We start from the raw sequence: 20,518 nt of genomic DNA on the forward strand, positions 1-20,518 counted from the left end.
CATGCACAAGAGAGCCCGGGCTTCCTATCTTCCTGCCACAGTGGCAGGAAAGAGGTTGGGAAGAAGGAAAACGGGTGTGTCGGACACATGGGGGGACACAGAAGAGTTTAAGCAAAGGTTTATGAAGTGGAAGCTGGTGGAGGCTGTCCTGCCACGGCTAGGGGCTGCGAGAGGGGTGTGGCACACGTGGTTATCTCTCAGACCAGCTGCCATCGGCCCAGCCAGGTCCCCTTTTTTGCTCAGGTTTCCATCTCTGAGTGGACAGCCCTGAATGTCTCAGGACCAATTCTTGGGCAAAGACAGACACTTTATTTTCCATGAGGGGAGCTACAAGGCATCCACAGATATATGGGGCAGAGGGGTGCTCTGTGACCTTGAGAACTTGGGCACTGTGACCTTGAGAACCTTGTCCAGATTCTGTAGTCTCCAGGGTGGGGCAGTGCCTGACCACAGGCTGGGTGGGCTAGTCTCAGCCAGTCCTGCCAGCCCAGGACCGCTTCAGTCTGGTTTGGTTTCCTGGGTTGAAATAATAGCCCTTCAGGCCCAACTTTGGCCAAAGATAATGATTCTCTGGCAGGGCCCCCAGCTGGGCGGGGGCAGGCACCGGTCTTTCATAGAGCAAAAGTGGGCTTCTTCCTTGAGCCTCGTCTTGCATTCTCATAGTGTGGTTTCCTTAGGTCCCCAGGTCTGCTAGACAAACAGTTCCAACTTCTTGAGGGTCTTGGTGGAGGTGGGGCGGGAAAGACCGCCCACTTCCCCAAGCCTCTTGGTTGGGGTGGGGGGCGGGTAGCTGCCTGTTTGCATTCTTGACTCTCTGCTGCCCTCATGTGGCTATGAGGCCAGTTGCCGCCCCAGCACCGTACAGGGCAGTGTGTGCGTGTGTGCGTGTGTGTGTGTGTGTGTGTGTGTGCGCGCGTGTGTGTAGGACTAGCAAGGCTGGGGCTGAGGCAGAACCAGAGAGCTGGCCCTCGTGTCTATTCTAGTGAGCAGGGGCTCTCACTGTCCCCACCTCCGGGTCTGGGTGACACAAGTAGCCCTAGGGCAGCCTTGACACACTTGCTTATGAGAAGTTGAAAGAAGAGATGGAACTGATGCTCATTTTCAATGGAGGGGACTAGACTTCAAGATCTTAAGGACAGCTGGATCATCTTTTTTGACCATGAGGGCAAGTTCCCACGTGCTTACCTGCCGAACAACCATGGCAATCCAGGACAGGCGGATCTAGCTCTGTCCTGGGAAGAGCAGCTCAAGAAGCTGTCAAAGAAATGGGGAAAGGAACAGATGAGGGAAAGAGAGTCAGTCCATCCCTCCTTTGGTCCTTGTGCATGCGTGCTTGTGTGCTAACTTGCTTCAGTCGTGTCTGATTCTTTGCGACCCTATGGACTGTAGCCCACTAGGCTCCTCTGTCCATGGGATTCTCCAGGCAAGGATACTGGAGTGGATTGCCATGCCTTCCTTCAGGGAGTCTTCCTGACCCAGGAATCGAACCTGCGTCTCCTGCATTGTAGGTGGATTCTTTACTGTTGAATCACCAGGGAGGCTCCCTTTGGTCCTCAGTCCTTGCCAACCACCTGCTTTCAGGCCAGCCTTTGGCCACGGCCCCTGGGTCCCTACCCAGCACCTACTGTTTGCCATGAAACAAGGGTCACAGGTCTCTAGCTCAAGCTGCTGTGTTGGTAGTGTCCAGACTGACAGAGTCAGGAGTCTTCAGAGGTTATTTTCATGTGGGGGTCTCAGATATGGGTCTGCTTCAGAATCACAGAGAGCTTGTCAAGATATCCACAGATGTGCGAGACGAACAGCTGATCCTAACTGTTGCCTCCTTTTGTTTTTTTCTAAGTATCCTTTTAAAACATTTATTTATTTGTCTTTGGCTGCACTGGGTCTTCATTGCTGTGCACAGGCTTTCTCTAGTTGTGGCGAGCAGGGGTTACTCTCTAGTTGCAGTGAGTGAGCGTCTCACTGTGGTGGCCTCTCTTGTTGCAGAGCACAGCCTCTAAAGCGTGGGCTCAGTAGGTGCAGAGCACGGATTTAGTTTCTCCACGGCATGTGAAATCTTCCCTGACCAGGGGTTGAACCCCTGTCCCCTGCATTGGCAGGCAGATTCTTAACCACTGGACCACCAGGAAAGTCCTGCTCCTTTAAGGCTGAAGAGACTGAACCCCGGGAGGGAAGGGGGTCTGGACGAAGGTCGCTGTGAAGGTCATAGTGAGTTCAAGGGTTTCAACCTGGTACCGTTCTCCTCCAGTCCAGTGGATTGGTCCATCAGTGTGGTAAGAGGCTTCTTGCTCAGGGCAGAGGGAGGATCCTGAGCAAGCCCCTTGGGATGTCTGGGAAGGCACACAGGAAGCTCCCTCCCCTACATCCTTTCTGGCCCCTGCAGCAGAGCACCCACCAGACTGATGACCTGCGAGGCTGGCTGGAGCGTGTCATACTCCGCAAAGAGGTGGCACACATTCTCCTGGGACTCAGTCTGGCTCTTGGCCACAAACCCAAAGATCCTGATGGGAGAGGAGAGCCGGGGTGAGGAGAGCCCAGGGAGGCAGGAGACTGGGAGCTGGGAAACTCAGCCCTTCCCCAGCCCAGCACCTTGTCATGATGGGAGCTCTCCTAGGGGGAGGACGTGCCTCCTCCGTCAGACTGGGAGATCCCTGAGTTTAAGATCTGGGTTTCTCTCCTTTGGAATGGGGGCCCCTGAGGACAGGACCTGTGTATTCCCCAGCAGACTGGAGGGTCCCTCCAGACTAAAGCCTGTGCCTCCCCTAGAAGACGGGGCTCCCAGGCTCCTGCCCACCTCATTCAGACTGGTGGCTCCCAGAGGGCCAGGGCCCATGGGCTCTTAAGGTCAGCGTGGGGCCTCCCTCCTTCCCTGACTCCCTCCCCGTGTTGGGTCCGGGCCCTGCCCCAGGGAGACCTCTCATGGTGATTGACTGAGTGGACTGGAAGGCCTTACCGAGAGGGCTTGCAGTATTTCTGCCACCTGTGGGAGAGGAACAAAGACAGTCCTGGTACCGATTCTCCGCTCCATTTTACAGAACTCCGGCTGAGCCCCGCGGGGTGGGAGGAGCTGATAATGGCCAGCTGTGTTTCCTCTATCCCCTGTGCTCCCCTCCCTTCATTCTGTTGCTCCTCATCCCTTGAGCTTCAGAGGCTCTGTCTGGGACCCCAGTCCCAGAGTCAGCGGGCAGCTAGACCCTGGCTGGCCTTTTCAGTCTGGCCCAGACTTGAACTTACTTCCGTTGCTCAGGATCCATGCCACAGAATCGGAGGGTGGCAAGGGGGTAATGGCGCCGGAAAAACACCCTGGGAGGAGGCGAGAAGGGAAGGGGAGCTGGTGAGAGCCTGTTGCAGTGTCCTGGCCCACCTCCGTTATCTCCAGCTTCCTGTCCTCCAAGAGCCTCCTAGTTGCATGACCCCTGACAGCCCGCTGTGACCTTTCCACTGCTGGACCTGGGCACATGTTTGTATTTCTCTCCTTTCATGAAGGTCATCTGCCTTGTGTCCTATGTATTGGGCTTTTCTACCAACCCACCCAATCGCCCACTATGTCATTTAATGATTTGAGGGTAGAAATTGCTGGAGGAGGGCATGGCAACCCACTCCAGTATTCTTGTCTGGAGAAGCCCACGGACAGACGAGCCTGGTGGGCTACAGTCCATGGGGTCACAAAGAGTCGGACATAACTGAAGCAACTAAGCACGCAGTTATGGCTGGTCATCTCTTATTCCTCCAGCCCAGGGCCAGGATCTTGCTGGACTGAATCCCTGAGGCTGGGAAGGAGCAATCTCACTGGTCAGCCAGAGTCTGGCCTACAGGAGCTGTTGCATCAGTGGATACAGATTTAATCAGTGGCCAATGACTGTTGTTAATTCCAAATCCATCAGTCACGATGAAGTGGGGCTTCAGAAGGAATTCATTGCACTGAGGCCCAGAGAAGGCAGAGAACTTGTCTGGAGTCACTCAGCACATCACTGACCTCATTGGTTTCAGGAGCCTGAACTCCAGTTACGCCACTGCTCCACAGCCACCTCAGCCATCCCCCTCCAGCTCACCCTGCCCAGCCCTGCAGCCCCAGGACAAGGGAAGTCCCTTACTTCCTCTGGACGTCAGTCAGGGTGATACCCTGCTCGGTGACTTTGAAGTGGACCACGGTGGGCGTGGGGAGGACATCCCTCTCCAAGGTGGCCGAGATGGCCTTCTCCACTGCCAGGGCGCCGCTCAGGGTCTCCACGCTCACAGAGCTCAGGTACAGGGCATGGCAACCTGAGGGGTCGGGGAGCGGGTACAGATACTACTTTGGGGCCCTGCCAGAATCCACTGGGTGAGTGGACGTCACCAAGGCCCTGCTGTCCCTCTGCCCAGAACTGGGGGATAGGGGTGCCATCCTGTTCGGGGAATCTAACAGGCTTCCTCTTTGAGCCATCAGGTGGGTGGGTAGGGACTGTGTGGGTGACTGAAATCTGGGGCTAACCCCAGAGGACTTTGGGGTCGTCTGTTATTTGCTTTGCTCTGGCCTCTGGCCCTCCAGCAGGAGGCAAGGAGGGGATGTTGCCCTGTGTATAGGGGCGTCCAGGCAAACCTTCCTTCTGTCCCATGGCTGGTGCTGCCCCCACCCCTACCTCCCAGCCCCAACCCCAGGGCCCTGGCTCCTTGCTGAGAGAAGAGAGAGGAGACAGGAATGCGGAGGGGGCCTTTGTGCTTGGGGCACAGAACAGGAGCTGTCACCCAAGTGCTGACCCGTGCCTGGCCCTTGGATGTGATGAAAAGTGACTCTTCCCATATAAACCACCCCAGGACCCAGACCTGACACTCCACGGAGGATACCCTCTCTGGGGCCAGGCCCTTCAGACTCAGAGAGAACCTAGCTCATCTACGTGTGCTCCCTGTATGCAGGATGGGCTCTAAGCCTCACCACGCCCGCCCCTCCTCTCCTGCCCCTCTTCCTCCTGGCCTGCTGCCCTCAGCCTCTCATCTCCTGGTTTACAGGCAGAGGGAAGAATGTGGCACCTTGTTAAAGATGGAGAAATAAAGCTGCAATGGGAAACACGTGTGGACCTGCGTGTGCCTGCACAGGGCTGGGAGGTGCCCTGGGGCGGGGCCCAGCCAAGCCTTCCCCCCACCCTGCCCCCCACTCACCCGCAGATTTCTTCATACAGGAGGCCTGGCCATCTGCAGAGGGGTCCGAGGCTCCGTCTCCACCTCCCAATTCTGAGCCAAAGCAGAGGAACAGGCCCCCAGGGGTGGGGCGCAGTCAGTGGACCCCCATCCTAGGAACAGGCTTCATTCAGCCCTTCACATGGGTCCCACCTCCGCCCCCACCTTCAGCAAGTGACTTGGCTGAGAAACCAGGTGTGATTCCTGTAATTAGGCAATCGGAGCTGCCCTGGGCTCCCCTAAAGCCTACCTGGCAAGCTTTTCGATCCCTTCTCGCCCCTCCCGCCTCCAGCCCCTGGACTGCAGCAGTGACCTGGCCTCAGAGGCCCCTGACCTCCTGCTTCTTTCAGACCCTGCCCCAAACCTAGGCTTTTTTTTTTTTTTTTTTTTGTAGAAAGCAGGGAGGCTCTCGCCACCACCACACCTGGGGCTCCCTTGGCCTTGACTCCTCTCCCTGAACCGCACCCCCCCCAGCTCTCCTGCACACCCTGAGAGGTGGGGGCACCTGGTGTGTGCTGGGCTGTAAGCTCTGGAGAGGGCTCCCTGACTTGGGCTGGAGGTTTGACTCTGTGCCCTTGGGGAAGTTACTTAATGCCTCGAATCTTCCTTGTTTATCTTTCTTTCTCCCCAAGTTTCACCCATTGATCATTTCTTTGTTCTCATAATCTTGTTCCTTGAGTTTCATGAAAGAGCTGTCTGTACCTTTGTGCTCTGTTAGCTCCCTGAACACTTTGGAACAAGACAGTAAGGGAGACTTGGGTTCAGATTCGATCCTTCCCTTTCTTATCTGTGAAATGGGGCCAGCAACAGCAATGGCTACTTCACAGGGTTGGAGTGAGATGTGAATGGAGGAGGGGACACCCAGTAAATGTTGGACCTGGAAGTAAAAACCAAACCTGGCCGAGTGGGCAGATTTATGCTTATTTTCTCCTCTCCGAAACAGAGCTTCTACGTCTCAAACATCAACTCAGCACCAGGCCTTGTGCCGAAAGCCTTGCCTGAGCTTTTCCATTTCACCCCCCACCCAGCCTAGAAGTAGGTGTGATGCTAACTGTGCCCATTTCATAGATGAGGAAACAGAGGCTCAGTGAGGTTGACCTTCTCAGATGCTCATAGCTAGGAGGTGGGGATGTGGACAGACTCCAGAGCATGCACTCTTCCCTGGGACACTAGCATGACCCCTAAGTAAGCTGAGAGGTGACGCCTGAGGAGGAACAGGCGCGGAGCCCAGCCCACCTTTCTGCGGGATGATGAGTCTGCAGGGCAGGGCCAGGGCCATGATGGAGTGCTGGCACACGAAGGCAGACAGGCTCCCTGTGAGGAAGCAGAAGCCGCGCATCAGGCGCCTTCCCCAGGCCACCCACCCTGCCTGGAAGGGGCCTGAGGGCTGGGAAGTCTCAGCTCACCGAAGTAGGGCTCCTCGTCCGCTCCTTTGAGATGCACCCCTTTGGCGGAAGACTCGATGAGGAAGTGGCGGATGAGGCCACTGCTGTCCTCGCCTGGTCGGAGAAAGCGTGTGGGTGGAAGCGCAACCTGTTTCCTGACCCGCCTCTCCCAGTCCATCCAGAGGTTAACTTGTCCATCCCCCTGCCTCTGCGTGGGACTGCAGGTAGGTATCCTATCCTCAAGGTCTCCCATGAAGGAGGTGCCAACAACATTTTTGCTCAAAGCCTTCCGTGTCCAGTAGGACACAACTGAGTGACTTAGTGTGCACACGTGCTATCCTTTTTTCAGGAGACCTTGCCCTTGGTTTCAATAACTCCTGGGCTGGGTCTCCCGCTCCCCCTACTTACTCCCTCCCAGGTGTTGTTATTCTCCATCAGATGGCCCCTGCTGGCGCCAGGCTGGCCTTGGGAGGGGGGACCACGCCCCTGGCCTCTTCTCCACCAGCCCGAAGCTTCCTGCTTTCTTTGGACTCCTTGGCAGGGCTTCCTTGATAACTAACACTGCCTGGAGGTCACTTTCTTATTTGAACAGAGAGGTGTGGTGTAGAGAATGTGGACTTGGGGTTTTTATCCTCTTGCTCTATTACTTGCTGGCTCAGAGGTCATTAACTCCCTCTGAGAGTTGTCAGTTCCCTTATCCTTTCCTTGTGTAAGAGCTACAGTCCCGGGCCTTCGATGAAGGGCTGTGGCCCAGGAACCCTGCAATGCAATGGTCTGTTCCTGTCTCTGTCCTCAATGAGGTTTCACTGGTGCCTTGGACAGCATCTGGGGTAGGGTGTGTGCAAGACCACAGGGGCTAAGCTAGCGCACACGCCATTGCTGTTTAGTCACCCCGTTGTTTCCAACTCTTTTCGACCCCATGGACTGTAGCCCACTAGGCTCCTCTGTCTGTGGAATTTTTCAGGCAAGAATACTGGGAGTGGGTTGCCATTTCCTATTCCAGGGGATCTTCCCAACCCAGGGATTGAACACAGGTCTCTACGTCTCCTGCATTGCAGGTAGATTCTTTACCACTGAGCCACTGGGGAAGCTCATAAAACCCAGTATTTACTTAATAAAAATAAATTGAATTCATGGAGAAAAAAAATCAAACTTTACGAGCTTGTTATAAAATGTTACTGGTTACTTCTTATTTGAGAAAAACAGACCAAACCAAAAGGGTCTCATTTTCACACGTTATGACTACATTACATTCCTTTGTGAGAAAGCCGGTCTGGACAGAGTGGATACCAGAAGAGAGCAGGCTGGAGTGGGGCTGGGACCCTCCTCTTCTTCCCACCGGAGGGTAGAGCAAGGAGTCTGGGGACCTGGGGAGCCTCAGTGCTGGGAGACCAAGGTACGTCCTCCCAAGAGTCATTATGGGAATGGCCCAAGGTCACCCTGCAAGTGAGCGGCAGAGCTGGGGCTGGAACCCACCACACCCAGGTGCCTCTAAGAGGCCTTGATCGAATACACAGACAGCCTACCTGGTCGGCTCTGGGCAGGTGTGGGGGCCTCCTGCACCTTCAGGGCAAGGCCGAAGGAGCCCCGGTATGAAGAACTGTCCCGCACGATGAAAGCCCCCGGCTCCTCCTTTCTCAGCAGCTCGATGGCTGGAACAATCCTTGAGTCAGAGACAGTCACCACCCCACCAGGATACCCTCCCTTCCTCAGCCCAACTGGGTCCTCATAGAGCAGATGGTACAGAATTGCCTTTGGGCCCCAGGAAGTCCTTTCTGTTGTCTAACCTCCGCCGTTCCTGCTACAGTCTTTATTTCCTTGGGTCATGGGGTTCACAGCACACCCCCTTCCCTGGACTTGCAATTTGCCATTCCATTCCCCTCCTCTACATGAACCCAGGGCCCCACCTGCCCAATACAGGGTGCCGGGACCCTGACCTGACTCCTGGGTCGCTCAGTCCCTGAATCGGGGCTTCATTTTACCTTGCTCTCGGGAGATGCTTGGCTTAAACCAGTATTTAGATGTGTCCATCACAAACTTCATGGTGGGCTGCATGTCGCTGGCAGGACCTGGAGACAGACAGGGAAGGAGAACCCTGTAGGCCGGATAGAGGGGAACTGAGAGACCCTCCCCTTTCTCTACCCAGTGGTCCCATTCAACCCATCCTCCTCTATCCCTATTCCATTATATCTCCAGCTCCCTAAAGGGGCAAAGTCTATCAGAAGAATCCCAGGGCTTTGTGCCATCTAGGAGTCTACCCTTGTATCCTTGGTAACGGATCACAAACAAATAGATTAAAAACTCAATTCAATGAGAAACAGTTTCTCAAATGGAATATTATGCAGTAGAGACAGAAACAGGGGATAAATAAAAGACTCTGAGATGCATCATTTGCTTGACTTCACATTTTTCTTCCCCTTTAATAATCCTATGAATTTCTTGGTGGTGGGGGGCATATTCAGTTTACAAAAGAAAATGAAGAAAAGGAGAAAGGAAAGGAAGACAGCAGATCTGGGCAGAAGAGCATCCAGGAGTCCAGAGATGGAGTCGGATTCTGATCTGAGACGGCTCTTTCCCTCCTGAAACCCAGAGGTAAGTGAGTGAACCAAAAATCCTGTGAGGGTCTGTAATGCTCCAACAACTCGGAAATGAAACTGAATCTTGTCGAGAATAGTTTGTGGAATTTGCTAAGATCCCAGGGATAATGTGTGATTATCCAGGAATCACCAACACTGGATGGGGATATCACCAGGCCAAATAAATGTGCTCTTTGAGATGTGAAAATGCCCCCTGCCTCACCATTTCCCTGGGTCCTTAATGGTTGGATGGCATCACCGACTCAATGGATATGAGTTTGAGCAAACTCTGGGAGACAATGAAGGACAAGGAAGCCTGGCTGAGACTCATGGGGTCACAAAGAGGTGGACTCGACATAGTGGCTGAACGACAACAAAGGTGGAGAGCAGTGGTTCTCGGTTTCGGCATCTTGAAAAGGTGTGTTACTGCCAGTTGAGAATAACTCATCATAAAACATGTACTGATATCTGCAAACGATTTGTCCTAGGAAAATGTTCAAAGGCATACTTGTCACCTCATTTTCTCTTGTTCTCATTGACATGGCTTCGTGGGCGGGAGTGAGCAGCGGGCTAGAGTGAGCATTTCACAGCCCCCCAGGAGTACCTTGATGTCTGTGGCCATGTGAGGGCTGAGAGCCCGGGAAGGAGATGACTGAGCCACAGGCAAGCAGGCCTCCTGTCCATGGGGCTCAGTGGGGGGGGCTCTGCTCCTGGGAGAGAGGTACCCCAGGGTGCTAATGGTTAGCCTGTGTTTACTGCTTTGGGCTCTGGTTGGCTTTGTTCTTTTTGGATGCCTGCAGTTCCTGACTACAGGGAGGAGGGTGGTTGCTGTTTTGTGGTTTTTAGCTGTCTGAATTGGAATGCATTGTCTCCGTTACCCTGTCCTGCCCCTGTCTGTGTTCGTCATCTGCCAACGTCAGAGTTAGGATTGACTCTCCCTCTCCCGGGTTAGTCACCCAGCCTGCTGCTTCCATATCCTGAGGGTCTCCTGGCTCTGTCCACTCTCCTCCACCCTCTGCCTCGCCCTGGACCACTTCGTGATGAAAACCCAAACAGAACCAAATAAAAACTGCTCTCTCTGCCAGGCCAGGCCCTGCAATTCATCTGCCGCACAGCTGCCAGAGTGATGGATTGAGCATGTGCCTCTGAGTCCATCACTCTCCGGTTTGAGAGTCTCTGAGGGGAGATCAGTCCTGGGTGTTCTTTGGAAGGACTGATGCTAAAGCTGAAATTCCAATAGTTTGGCCACCTCAAGCAAAGAGTTGACTCATTGGAAAAGACTCTGATGCCGGGAGGGGTCGGGGGCAGGAGGAGAAGGGGACGACAGAGGATGAGATGGCTGGATGGCATCACTGACTCGATGGACAAGAATTTGGGTGAACTCTGGGAGTTGGTGATGGACAGGGAGGCCTGGCGTGCTTCAGTTCATGGGGTCGCAAAGAGTTGGACATGACTGAGTGACTGAACTGAACTGAACTGTGGGTCTCCTGGTCCCTAAAGGGTAAAGTTTACTCTTCAGCTTGGTGTTCATGGTCTTTCCCAATCTGGCCCCAAATTACTCCCAATGACCTCACCCTGCACCCAACATCCCAGTCATTTCCTAAACATGCCATGTGCTTCCATACCTTCGTACCTCTGGCCTGGCTGTTCCCTCTGCTGGGGCAGCCCTTCCTCTCCTGCTCTGGCCATGAACTTTTGATCCACTTTTTGGGTTCCCCACTTCTCCAGGTAAAAAGGCTCACTCCCTCTGTAGCTTCACAAGACTCAGGAAATCTCTTTACTTCTGTGTTTATCCTACTCTGCAGTAACCCTTTGGGTTTTCCCCCTCTCTTTCTAGACTGTGTCCCTATTAAGTGGCACAGTGCTTGGCACACAGTAGGTACTTAATCAATGTATTGACCCGCTCTTGAGGAAACACATTGGTGCTTTGCCTGTTCTCCACTAGCCAAACCTTACAAAGCGTGAGGTATTGATTGGTTTACAACTTACCCTCCGGGGATACGGTGGGAGGGGCTTCTGGCAGGGTCTGGCTGTGGCTCCTGGTGGCTGGACAGGGAGTGCTGGAAGAAGTAGCCCCAGGGTGGACAAAGTCCTGGGGTCCTGGGATCCTTTGGGATGGGGGAGATCCTGGCTCTGGGAAACCGTTGATCAGCACGATGGGTATGTCCACCATGGAGTTAGTGATGGATGGTGGGCAGCTGCTGGCATGTTCTTTGGCCAGTGGTGGGGAGTGGGTTGCTCTGGGCTGGCCCATGCTTGGGGTGCCATTGCTGGGGACCTGGAGGTCACTGGTTCTTGTATACAGGGACACTGGACCAAGGCTGTGGAGGCTGGAGGAAGAGCTGGTGGGGCTTTCCAAGGATCTAGAAGATGACTGATGGCTGGAGATGCTGGAGTGGAGGAGGGACTGGCTGCTGTGAGGGGAGAGAGCAGCAGAAAGGCAGAGTGTTAGGAGGTGGGAATGGACTGTCTGGGGCCAGAGCTGGGCTCTGGAATTTAGTGATGTAGGTGCCCTTGGCTTTGGTCAGAGAACTGTACACTTCACCCATCTGCCCCCACCCCATCCCCAGAGCCCATCTGAGCCCTAAGGGATGCTGAAGGATATAGGAGTGTACCTGCAATGTAGGGTCTGTGGTCAATTAAAGTAGCCAGTGGGGTGCCCCCTGCAAGGGACTCTGTTCCCTCTGACTTCCAGGTGATCCAACTGAGTTGTCATACCAGCCATCCTCCCTACCCCCCAACCCCAAGCGTTCCCAAGAGTCCGGCACACAGGCTGGACCTGAGCTGGACTATGTCCATGACTGATGCAGAGGGAACTCGCCAGCTGGAGGAAGAGAAAGAGGCCAGCTCTGCAGCCAGCCAGGCTTCTCCCTGAGCTCAGAGGCCCATGCCAACGCATGGCTGTGGAATCCCAGTCTCCTTGCCAGGGACTGCCTGGGCACAGTGGCTTTGGAGTTGGTATGGGGGACAGAGGTCCTGTGGTTTGGTCTTCCAGGGCAAGATGGGTGAGTGTGTGGCTCTACTCAGAAGCCTACAGAGATCTGGGCTGGGGTGATTGTAAATAATGCCCCACCAGGTTTGCTTCCTTCCTGCTAAGTTTTGCCAGGAACAAAGATGAAGGAAGCTTTTCCCAGACCCTCGATTCTGTTTATATTCTGTGTTTTAGGTGTTTTTTTTTTTTTTTTTCAATCTTCCTACAGATGGGCTGTAGGAGGGCTGGACAGGATACAGGTGAGCCTCATTAATGCAGTAGTTCTTTTCCCAGGAGGTAAATAGAAGTCAAGATTTTCCTATATTGAATGATATTCTAAATGCTTGAGGAAAGCTTGAGAGCCAAATGGCATGAAAGAGAACATTCATTTTTATTTTTGGTACAGTCCCAGATTTTGCTCAGAAAGAGCGGGATGTCTGATTTAGGGTGTGTGTGTGTGTGTGTGTGTGTGTGTGTGTGTGTGTGTGTGATGAAGGCAACATCAGAAGCTGTAGTGGGAGTTACCTACCTTCCAAACACATAGCTGACATCAGACGCTGGGCTGCCTGACAGCATGGAGACTCTGCTGCTCAGTTGTGGGCCCTGGCCCCCCAGTCCCTTCTCCAAGCTTGGGGAAGCCACCAGTGGGGAGCCCAAGCCATGGGGGCCTGAGGCCTTACTCCCCATGCCAGGAATGGAGATGCTGGGAGATGTTGGGGGGTGAGAGGAGGGAGCTGTTGAGAGGGGAGCGGGGTGCTGGTGCCCCCTGCCCTGGCTCCCGGAGAAGATGAGGCTCTCGCTGCTGCTTCGAGTCTCTCGGGGGAGGTCTCTGGAAAGGAGGAGGCCGCCAGTGCGTGGGGAGCCGAAGGGTGGGGTGACAGATGGGCTGCAGCAGCTCCGCGGGCCATCGTGGCACCTTGACCTGGTGGAGGTCACCTCGATGTACTTTATATCTTTGGGGAGAGAAGCAGAGCATTGGTGAAACCAGGGAGCTTGGACTCTCAGAACAAGGATGCTGGAGGAGTCCTCAAGACCATCTGGTCTCTTCTTTCTTAGAGAGTGATGAGCTGAGCTGTGCTCTGCTTAGTCATTCAGTTGTGTCTGACTCTTTGCGACCCCATGAACTGTAGCCCACCAGAGGAGCCTCGTGGGCTACAGTCCATGGGAACTTCTCCAGGCAAGAACACTGGAGTGGTTGCTGTGTCCAGGTGTTCTGAATTGCAGGCAGATTCTTTACAGTCTGAGGTACCAGGGAAGCCCATGTATATGTGGGTTTCCTAGATGGTGCTTGTGGTAAAGAACCTTCCTGCCAATGCAGGAGACATTAAGCGACGTGGGTTCAGCCCTTGGGTTGGGAAGATCCCCTGGAGGAGGGCACAACCCACTCCCGTATTCTTGCCTGGGGAATCCTGTGGACAGAGAAGCTGGCAGGCTACAGTCCTTGGGGTCACAAAGAGTGAGACATGACTGAAGCGACTTAGCACGCATATATTTTAAATTTGTGGCTGTGCCCCATGGCATGTAGGATCTTAATGCCCCAACCAGGGATCAAGCCCATGTAACCTGCAGTGGAAGTGTGGAGTCTTAACCACTGGACCACCACGCTTTCTTATACAGATGAGGAAACTGAGGCCCAGGGAGATGTCTGTTGGAATCAGGGTCAGCCTCCAGCTTCACCTTCAGGGACCAGTTTCAATGTCACCCTCTCTGTGACAACTGCCCGTGGGTGGAGAGGGACTGTGACATGAACACGGGCTCTGGAGTCAGACAGACCTGGGTTTCAAATCTGGCTCTGCCCCTTGCCCTCTGAGAGCCTGGCCAAGTAGCTTGACCACCTAGAGCCTCAGTTTCCAGGCCTGTAGAATTGGGTGGCTATACCCAGCCTCTTGGTGTTACAGGAAGGCTGAACTGAGATGAATGGAGCTGGCACAGCCCAGCGTCTGGCACATAGTAAAACTGAGAGATCCTCTCTTTCTTGTGTGTTCCACGCCCCAGCTGGAATGACTGCACCGGTCACATCTTGAGATGTCGCTATTACTCAGGCCGGTGAAAGCGGTTTCTATGTCTGTGCCTGCAACGGAGGCAGGGATTCTCAAGCTTGGTTGCACGCTAGAATTACCAGATGAGCTTCAAAAAGTCCTAAAGCTCAGGCTCCATCTGGTGCCAATTAGATCAGAACCTCCAGGGGTGGGCCCAGGCCTCAGGGTGTTAGCTTAGTTCCCTAGGTGTTTTCACTGTGCACTGGACTGCACCGCTGTGCACCGGCTCTGCAGCACCCCTTCACCAGGGAGCTGGGAGACTGTGCAGAATCTCCGGCTCTACCCTAGGCCTACTGAATCAGAATCTGCATTTTAGCAACATCCCAGGGGAGCTGGGTGCACCTTGGAGTTTGACAAGTCAGCGTTAGGGTTCAGTTGCGCGCGAGAACTCCCTGGGGGCAGGGCTTGCCTGCCTTACTGAGCTGTAGACTCTTAGCACCTGAGGCTGCTGACTCACTCTGATGCTCTTTCATTCCTACTGGGGGCACCTAGGACTCTTGTTCCTCCCTGGAGTAGGGCACCCTCTCCTCCTGACTTGGGGGAGGGGAGCTGTTCTTCGTGCTGTTCTGGGAAAGGAAATGAACGAAGGGGCTCACTGAGCTGCTCCCTTCTAGAGGGTCGTGAGTCCTACCTCTGGCTTCCCAAGATGAAGACTAGGGCAGAGTCAGTGGGAAACCGTACCCTTAACTCCCATCTGCCAGCCTCCCACCCCCCTGGGCTCTGGCACATGCACTATCCCCCCTCACCACCCTGGAAGTCCCTGCCCACCCCAGCCCGCTCTGGGCCAGGAACTTTTGGCCCTGCTCATGGTTACTGCCTCTGTCGGAGCCTGCTTGGGCTGGGTAGGGGTGGAGGATTGCATCAGATGGAGGGGGGAGGCTGGCAGGTCAACCTGGGCATGCTGTTCCAGGGGGTGGAGGAACAGGCCTGGCTTTGTCGACAAACAAACCTAGGTGTGAATCTAGGCTTTACCACTTTCCCGCCAAGAATCATCAGGTAATTTTCCTAACTGCTCTGAGCCTCAGTTTCCTCATCTGTAAAGTGAGGATCTAAAACCTACCTCCCAAGATTCTGGTGAGGATGAGATACACTGATGAATGGAGCCTGGAACCTGGCCCATGGTGGGCTTCAAAGAGCTTCTCCTGCCTGCCTGCTTTTGAGGGGCAGTATTGGCCAGCTGGCTAATACTCTGGCTAAGGTGGGGGTCTCACTGATGAGGGAGAGAGAATATTTGGTACAATGTATTGTGGGCTCTGTAAGGGAAGTTTTGGAATGGGGTAGATTCTTCTGCAAGGTTGGCAAGCACGACTTTTTTTTTTTTTTTTAATAGGTTTTTATAGTATTTATGGGCTTCCCTGGTGGCTCAGGTGGTAAGAAATCTGCCTGCAATGAAGGAGACCCGGGTTCGATCCCTGGGTTAGGAAGATCCCCTGGAGAAGGGAATGGGTGCCCACTCCAATATTCTTGCCTAGAGAATTCCATGGACAGAGGAGCCTGGTGGTCCATGGGTTCACAAAGAATCAGACACGGCTGAGTGACTAACACTTTCACTTTCACAGTGCTTATACTCATAATCCTCTCAAACCTCAAGACTGCCCTTATGCCCAGTGCCAGCAGGCGCTGCTGTTACAGTGCAGGAAACTGAGGCTCGGAGAAATGTAAGGGTAGAGCTAAGATTTATTGCACCTTTTAAAACAAAGGCTGGTATTTACTGAGCATTGTGGGCTAGCACTGCCACAGGCATATTACCTGTGTTAGCCCACTTAACCCTCATGGCAACTTGACTGAGGTAGGAAACATTCTTAATTCCATGTCAGATGAGAAGTCAAGGCTCAGAAGGGTTGAGGAGGGATTCCCCTGGTGGTCCAGTAGCTAAGACTCCACGCTCACGATGCAGGGCCCTAGATCCCACAGGCCACAGTTAAAGATCCCATATGCCGCAGTGGAGATCGAAGGTCCAGCATGCTGCAACTAGGAGCAGCCAAACAACTACATGAATAATGTTACAGAAAGGGTCGAGGAAACTGATCCCTGCTTCTGTGCGCTCTCTGGAGCTCTTCCACGGAGACCGACTCCTCGGGACCCTTTGCCAAGGCCTTGCCCTTAAGTAGGTGCTCAGTGGCTTTGGGGAGGGTCTCCCGGCCTGGTGAAGAGACCAAAGGCCTAGCCGAGGGACCGAGAAAGAGCAAGCAGACTCGAGCAGGAAGGGAAGGAGGAGCCCTGGAGCTGTGAGTCACTCCTGCTGCTGTAGCCTGGCCTCGAGGTGGATGTGGCTGGGGTGGCAGGGCCCCCGCCCCATCACCTGCGTGCAGTTGCTGTTTACAGGCCCGTGGGGCAAGTCTGAGCAGTGCTGGGTGGATGCAGGCGCCGGTACCAGGCCGGGTGGGTGGAGGGGGGCCTGTGTGGGTGGGGGGCGGACAGACGGTTATTAAACACCCTTCACTCAGGATTGGCAAACTGCCTTGCCTGGCAGAAATTCTGGAAAATAAAATGGAGGCCTGTTCCAAAGATGGGGAGGGCTGGCAGAGGAGGGGATATGGTGTTTGCTTCTAGAAGCTGTGTCCCTGGGGGTGGTGGATACATGCCTGCTCCCCACTACCACGCCACCCCTGGCGCACCTCTGGTTAATCTGAAGGAAGGTCAGCAAGAGGCAGAAGCAGAGAAACTGGAGGAGGGGGGTGCGGTGTAAACTCAGTGAAGCCCCGGAGGGCAGAAAACTTGCTCTGAGGAAGAAAGAAAAGTTAGAATATGGACTTTGGAGCCCAGAGGCCTGGGCTTTGAGCTGACCTACCACTCACTAGCTGTGTGACTGTGACCATCACTTCCTCTCCCAGAGCTTCAGTCTTCTCATCTGTAAATGAGGTTTCCACTATTTTCTTCCCAGGGTAGACACTGGGATCATGCTTACAAAAATCCCTCTATACATTTTTAAGGGAGGGATCGATATAGGATAGCCAACGTTTAACTTTTGATTCTGCCAAGTTGGGACAAAGAGAAGCTGTGAACATCTGCTAGCATCACAATTACAGAACCTCTTCCACTCAACACGCCAAAAGTAGGAAGAGTGGGCGTGCAAACAGAGGGGCCCTACACACTGGGTACATTTGGCTGGGTGAAGACTCACTGAGGGGCTGTGGGCTGGTGACAGCTTTGTCACCAGGAGCAGTGGTCTGAGGGGAGGGTTTGGGGAGAGAGGTGCGCTCACCACAGTGACAGGCAGGCTCTTACTATTCTTGTGATGGCAAAGAACTTCCAACAGAGAGCTGACCCTCTGGATATCCTAGGAGGTAGTGAGCTCCCAGGCATCACTGGTGTTCAGGCAGAGGTAAGAGGAGAGGAGTTTTAGAAATTCCATCAAGGAGAGCTGCCGCTAAGTCGCTTCAGTCGTGTCCGACTCTGTGCGACCCCATAGATGGCAGCCCATCAGGCTCCATCGTCCTTGGGATTCTCCAGGCAAGAACACTGGAGTGGGTTGCCATTTCCTTCTCCAATGCATAAAAGTGAAAAGTGAAAGTGAAGTTGCTCAGTTGTGTCCGACTCTTAGTGACCCCATGGGCTGCAGCCTACCAGGCTCCTCCGTCCATGGGATTTTCCAGGCAAGAGTACTGGAGTAGGGTGCCATTGCCTTCTCCTCAAGGGGAGCTAGGTGGCTTCATCAGGACCCTGGGACCACTGCTGCCCTCTGGCGCCCCCTGCTGCCAAGAGTCTGGTGGTCACATCCTCACAAGAGCAGGTTGTGCCTAGGGCATCTGAAAGGGCTGATTACTGCCCATCCCTCCCTTGGAGGAAGGGCCCTCTTGTCAACACCCTAACCCCAAACATGTGCACGCTACCCAGAGACTGCTCTCACCCTAGTTGGCCTTGAATGCATGGAAGCCCTGCCTTGGGGCATGAGCATTAAAGTCCTGGGCTTGCTCTTGTCAGTGATAATTAGGCCCAAGTTATCTTTCCTGCAGAGACATGCCCATGACTGGCCTTAAGAAGCAAAAGACTGTTGAGGGATGGAGGTGGTTCTTTTAACAGGCCTGACAGGCAATGCTCCGGGGGCAGGAGCAGAAAGCAGGCTTGAGGCCAGGAACCCAAGTGCCAGAGGACCTGGGTGCTGGACTCACCTCCACCCCAGGGTCTGACACTGTCCTGGAGCTGGTCCTAAATGTAACTCCAATGTTGACTATAAACAGCCACCACTGATCATGACCTATAGTGTCCCAGGATTTGTGATAAACACCCATCAAATGTTATTCCTTTTAATCCTTGCAATACCCTTTGAGGTGAAAACTCATCTCTATTTTACAGAAGAAGAATCTGAGACACAAAGAAATATAAGCAGCTTGTGTAAGGTTTGCCTGACCCCAGTGATTAAGCTACACTGGCTTCTCACTCAAGTCCATCAACCAAGTCTTTTCATTTTTAAAATGAGGATAAAATATTTGTCTCATGGAGGTGGATTGGAGGGATCAAATTATTATCATCAAAGGCTCAATTATTAACTGCTCAACACACAAGTGCCTGGATAGAATGATAAATGCTCAATAAGCAGAATTTCTCCTGGATCCCATCTCTAATCCTCCCTGTATCCCCTAGCCTACACTGATTGTTTAAACCCCTGGAGGCCTCAGTCTTCCAGCCTGTCTAATGGGGCTGCTGCTCTGTGATCCTCATCCTCAATGTATACTTGAAACTCTTTGGGAAACTAAAGCCAGATGCAGAGATTTCTGGACAATTGTGGACGTGGTGCTATCTTGGAGTTGGCTTGAACTAGCTCAAAAAAGCTGATTGTTAAATTTTCAAGATTTTTTTCAGCTGGTTGCTAAATGATGTAAACATTGTAAGTTAATGTAGTTTGATGCTTTAGGCATTACTAAAGAGTAAACTATATACATTTACAATGTAATGACATATTAAAAACAAAAGTAATAAATACTCAAAAATTCCTCGTGTTCTAATTATTTTACTATGTCTATACTTGAAGTTATTTACATCCATTGTTACTGGGGAGGTGAAAATACTATTCCTATAAAAATTTCAGGGGACCAAGTTAGAACCTAAAGAGAGATACCCCAGAAGACTAAGATTCAGGGACCACACGTTTATCAAGCTCTTATTTATATGCATGGCATTGTATAGTATTCTTACCTCTATTAGCTTATTTTAATTCTTTGAGAAATTACATAAAACAGGTATCCATCACTTTCCAAACTCAAGAACCAAATGGAATTGGACAGTGAGGACTACTTATATTTATCCCTTGTATAGAGCAGAGGAAACAGAGAGGTTAAGACACTTGTTTAGAGATGCACAGCACTCCCCAACAGGACATTGTTCTGTGTTCCTCTGATTTGATAGAAAACCCCTTCCTCATAAGGACTGGTCCCCAAGTCCTCTTCCCAGCACTGTGCCCCAGTTTCTTACCCAAGGCTTCAGGCTCTTCTTTCTTCTTTCTCAAGGTAGTGCTCTGGGTGGGCTGGGCCTCGGGGCCACCAGGCCCTGGAGGGAGCAGCTGGAAGGTGGGGTCCAACTCCAGAATCATCTGGTTGAGGCTCTCCAGTGAGAAGTCAATGTAGGAGTCAAGGTCCTCCCGAGCCCCTGAGACCTGCTCCCCTGGGGCCTGCAGGAGGCAGCTGGCATTGGCTCCAGCCTGTGGGGCTGGCTGGAGCCTGCCAGGGGGCCCCTTGCAGGGCATGGGGGCCATCAGGGCCTGAGCTCTCCAGCCTTCCGTGGTGTAGTAGGGACACTGCGGCGGCAGGCTGGGGCTGGGGGCTGGGTGCAGGGCCCTCCTGGGTTCCTCACAGGGAGCCAAGCCGACTGTGGGGCTTCCTGCCAGCAGGGGGCTGGACATCACCTGTGACATGTTGAGGGCAGTGACTTGGCAGTTTACCTCTGGCTTCCAGCCAGACTCACATCCCACAGTTGTCACTTGCCAACTGGGAGCTCCTGGGACCTGAAAGAAGCCGGGAGTGGGAACTGAGTAATTTCTGTAGATGAAACCTCTGCCTCCCCTGCCCCTAAACAAAGGCATATGTATTCACTCATTTAAAAGCATGGCTGCTGGAGCCAGACTGCCTGGGGTTTGCATCCTGGCTCTACCAGTTACTAGCTGTGCAACATTGGGGAAGTTAATTAACTTCTCTGTGCCTCAGTTTCCTCATCTATGGAATGAGAGGACTTCCCTGGTGGCTCAGACGGTAAAGTGTCTGTCTACAATTGCGGAGACCAGCGTTCAATCCCTGGTTTGGGAAGATCCCCTGGAGAAGGAAATGGCAATCCACTCCAGCACTATTGCCTGGAAAATCCCATGGACAGAGGAGCCTGGCAGGCTACAGTTCATGGGGTCACAAAGAGTCAGACACAGCTAAAGTGACTTAGCACAGCACAGCACAGCTAATATTCATT

At 53.3% G+C, this 20,518-nt stretch overlaps 1 protein-coding gene across 1 annotated transcript; it reads right to left on the minus strand.

The window, feature by feature from the left end:
• Positions 1-289: 289 nt before the first annotated feature.
• TNS4 (tensin 4) lies at positions 290-19,976 on the minus strand. Its single transcript, XM_069543428.1, has 12 exons — positions 19,538-19,976; positions 12,616-13,039; positions 11,105-11,529; positions 8,522-8,608; positions 8,066-8,191; positions 6,561-6,653; positions 6,391-6,468; positions 5,137-5,208; positions 4,095-4,263; positions 3,235-3,303; positions 2,954-2,980; positions 290-2,501 (listed from the first exon to the last, which is right to left on the minus strand). Exons 1-12 carry the CDS (start codon positions 19,974-19,976, stop codon positions 2,360-2,362), a joined length of 2,151 nt encoding a protein of 716 aa, XP_069399529.1. The 3' UTR covers positions 290-2,359.
• Positions 19,977-20,518: the final 542 nt, after the last annotated feature.

The sequence above is a fragment of the Ovis canadensis genome, chromosome 11 (genome assembly GCF_042477335.2).
Source record: "Ovis canadensis isolate MfBH-ARS-UI-01 breed Bighorn chromosome 11, ARS-UI_OviCan_v2, whole genome shotgun sequence".
NCBI classification, from domain to species: Eukaryota; Metazoa; Chordata; class Mammalia; order Artiodactyla; family Bovidae; genus Ovis; species Ovis canadensis.